The 3,064-nt window shown below is 35.8% G+C and overlaps 1 protein-coding gene across 1 annotated transcript; it reads left to right on the forward strand.

The window, feature by feature from the left end:
• The first annotated feature begins 1,515 nt into the window (after positions 1–1,515).
• On the forward strand, positions 1,516–2,552 carry LOC102895022 (olfactory receptor 11H4). The gene has a single exon (XM_006918283.1). It carries the CDS (start codon positions 1,532–1,534, stop codon positions 2,504–2,506), a length of 975 nt encoding a protein of 324 aa, XP_006918345.1. The 5' UTR covers positions 1,516–1,531; the 3' UTR covers positions 2,507–2,552.
• The last annotated feature ends 512 nt before the right edge of the window (positions 2,553–3,064 follow it).

The raw sequence follows: 3,064 nt of genomic DNA on the forward strand, positions 1-3,064 counted from the left end.
GGAAAAATAATATTGCTGCTAATAAATCTTACAGGGTATGGTGATAAAAAAGATAGAGAGGTGTGAAGTTTTCAATGTACAATGGACAGTGTCCTGAAAAGTTATTCACATTAAACAGGCATGGCTCACTTTTTCAGAAAGGACAGGAAGAACCATGAATATGGTTCCTGGTTTAAATCTCTGAGCCTGGATTTAGTTCTTGACCCATAGCAGGGAGTGATTTATTTAGACTTTGTAAATAACAGTCATAACAGTCTAGGAATCCTCTATTGAACATCTTATTCAGGGAAAGTGGTAAACAAATGCCTTTGAATTCGACATAGATTGGAAAACTAGACAACTTTAGAATTTGGATGCTCTGCCTCCTTTTTTGTGCTTCTTTAAAAATTATCAACAGGGGACTAGTGATATTGAAGCCAAAATCTTGGTTTCTCCTCTTTTCTTCTTTGCCTTTCAAATTTCTTTATCTTCCATTCCAGGCAAAGTTATAACTGATGAACTCTAACATACAAGACAAGAAATCTGAACTTAACAAGAAAACTCAATATCGAAACTAACATTTTAAGGCTCTTAATCAATACTTTTTAATATTAATCAATTACAAGATTACTCTGTTGTTTAAACACAAAAATTAGTATATTTTTGACAATTCTTAAATATAAATTCTTAAATACGACTAAAAAGTACCTGCCTGTCCAAATATTTGAAAATGTCCTTTCTTCCCTTTTAAAGAACAAAATTAATTCTATAAAACAAAATTGTAAATAAAATCCCACTTGATTTCAGATCCCTTTGTTTTTATCACCCAAAATACTTATTAAATAAACCTGTCTTGTAAACACCATTTTTAAATTTTATTTAGGCAGATTCTGAATATGAAAAGTAAGGTAGTTCATTTTTGTTTATTATGGTTAAAAAACATGAAAATAAACTCATGAATTAAGATATTCAAAAAATAATATTCTCACTTCTTATTTAGAGCATGTTTAACATGCTAGGACTTTTGTACATTTTTTTTTTTTTGGTGTCATTCAAAAGTGACATTTTAAAGTGATATTTTAAAAGAATATCTTTCAAGAAAATTTTAAGAACAGCCTTGAGTCTTGAGCATAGTGATGTCTGTGACAATCAATTCAGTTGATTAGACTACTGTGAAAAGCTAGTATACTGAAGTAAGATTTATCTCCACGTTTTTAACAAAGTAAGTTGAATCAGAGAAACTGGATGAGTTTGTGCATGAAGACCCTTAATGAACTTTAGAAAAACAAACCAAAATCAGAAAAGGTCTTCATAAGGATCAAAGCAAAAACAAAGACATTTGTTTGTTTGTACCACTGGTGTGGAAAATTCTTGCTGCATTGAATCCTAGCAAAATAATACTGAGATTTAGAACCACGATCAATTCAAAATAAGGTGGGCTCTATTCCCATTCGGTCTCAAGATATATTTTATAATTTCCTGTAGAGCTTAAGTTTCCTTCTCAATAAAGTCCTTGAGAGATTTAGGAAGCCAAGCAACTTGAGTTACACTCATGTCTTTCTTCTTCGTAGATTTAAGACCCATGAACAGGTCAGCAACACACATCGTGACTGAGTTTGTTCTCCTTGGATTCCCTGGTTGCTGGGAGATACAGATTTTCCTCTTTGCACTCTTTTTGGTTATTTATATCTTGACCTTGCTGGGGAATGGAGCCATTATCTGTGCAGTGAGATGGGACCCTCGACTGCACACACCCATGTACTTTCTGCTGGGAAACTTTGCCTTCCTTGAGATCTGGTACGTTTCCTCCACTGTTCCAAACATGCTAGCCAATATTCTCTCCAAAACCAAGGTTATATCATTGTATGGCTGCTTCCTCCAGTTCTACTTCTTTTTTTCCCTCGGCACAACTGAATGTCTCTTCCTGGCAATCATGGCTTACGATCGGTACCTGGCCATCTGTCACCCACTACACTACCCCACCATCATGACTGGGAAGCTCTGTAGAATGTTAGTGTCTCTCTGCTGGCTCACTGGATTCCTTGGCTACCCAATCCCTATTTTCTTCATCTCCCAACTCCCCTTCTGTGGACCCAATATCATTGATCACTTCCTCTGTGACATGGACCCACTGATGGCTCTGTCCTGTGCTCCAGCTCCCATTACTGAACTTATTTTCTATACTGAGAGCTCTCTTGTCCTCTTTTTCACTATTACATACATTTTTCGATCCTATACCCTGTTACTCAGAACTGTTTTGCAGGTCCCTTCTGCGGCTGGCCGGAGAAAGGCCTTTTCTACCTGTGGATCTCATTTAGTTGTGGTGTGTCTTTTCTATGGGACAGTCATGGTAATGTATGTGAGCCCTACATATGGCATCACTACTTTGATGCAGAAGATCCTCACACTGGTATATTCAGTAATGACTCCTCTCTTTAATCCCCTCATCTATAGTCTTCGTAATAGGGACATGAAACTTGCTCTGAGAAGTGTCCTGTTCAGAATCAGAATTAGTCAAAATTTGTGAATCCATGATGTGCCACACTTCCAGGTTCTAATAAAGAATAAGGTGGAGAAGTATAAGTACTTCCAATGGTCTTTTAGCCCTCACTCTGAGTATTTGGAGGATATATTTTCCCCCCACCCCCAGTAGTGATACCTAAACTGACCACTGAAGCTTTAATTCCCTGAACTTCAACATGCAGTGTAATTTTTTTTTAATTATACTTATTGTAATGTTAAAATGGGATTCCTATATGAAAAAAGTTAGACTTTTCTGAAAGATGTATCATTGGTTTTCAAATAAGTCTAATGACCTTTACCAAATACACGTATCCCCCACCATCCGAAAGTAGAGTGCTCCTATGAAACCTTTTATAAGCCAATATGGCAAAGGTAAGAAGCAATTACAATTGTATTAAAAGCAAAAATTCTCTTCAGATTTCTTTCGGTTAGCAAAAACAGGTGTAACATAGGTCTTTCATAAAAGTGAAGTGGAGTAACAAAAACTTTTGAAAAGCGGGGAATACCTGTAATTAAAGGTCTAGTCACTTTTTTAAAACAGTTTTATTTAGGTATGATTGAT

The sequence above is a fragment of the Pteropus alecto genome, unplaced genomic scaffold (genome assembly GCF_000325575.1).
Source record: "Pteropus alecto unplaced genomic scaffold, ASM32557v1 scaffold1197, whole genome shotgun sequence".
Classification (NCBI taxonomy): Eukaryota; Metazoa; Chordata; class Mammalia; order Chiroptera; family Pteropodidae; genus Pteropus; species Pteropus alecto.

Bases quoted from the DNA above. Each gene is read 5' to 3' on its own strand.
- LOC102895022 (XM_006918283.1), top strand. From the start codon at position 1,532: ATGTCTTTCTTCTTCGTAGATTTAAGACCCATGAACAGGTCAGCAACA.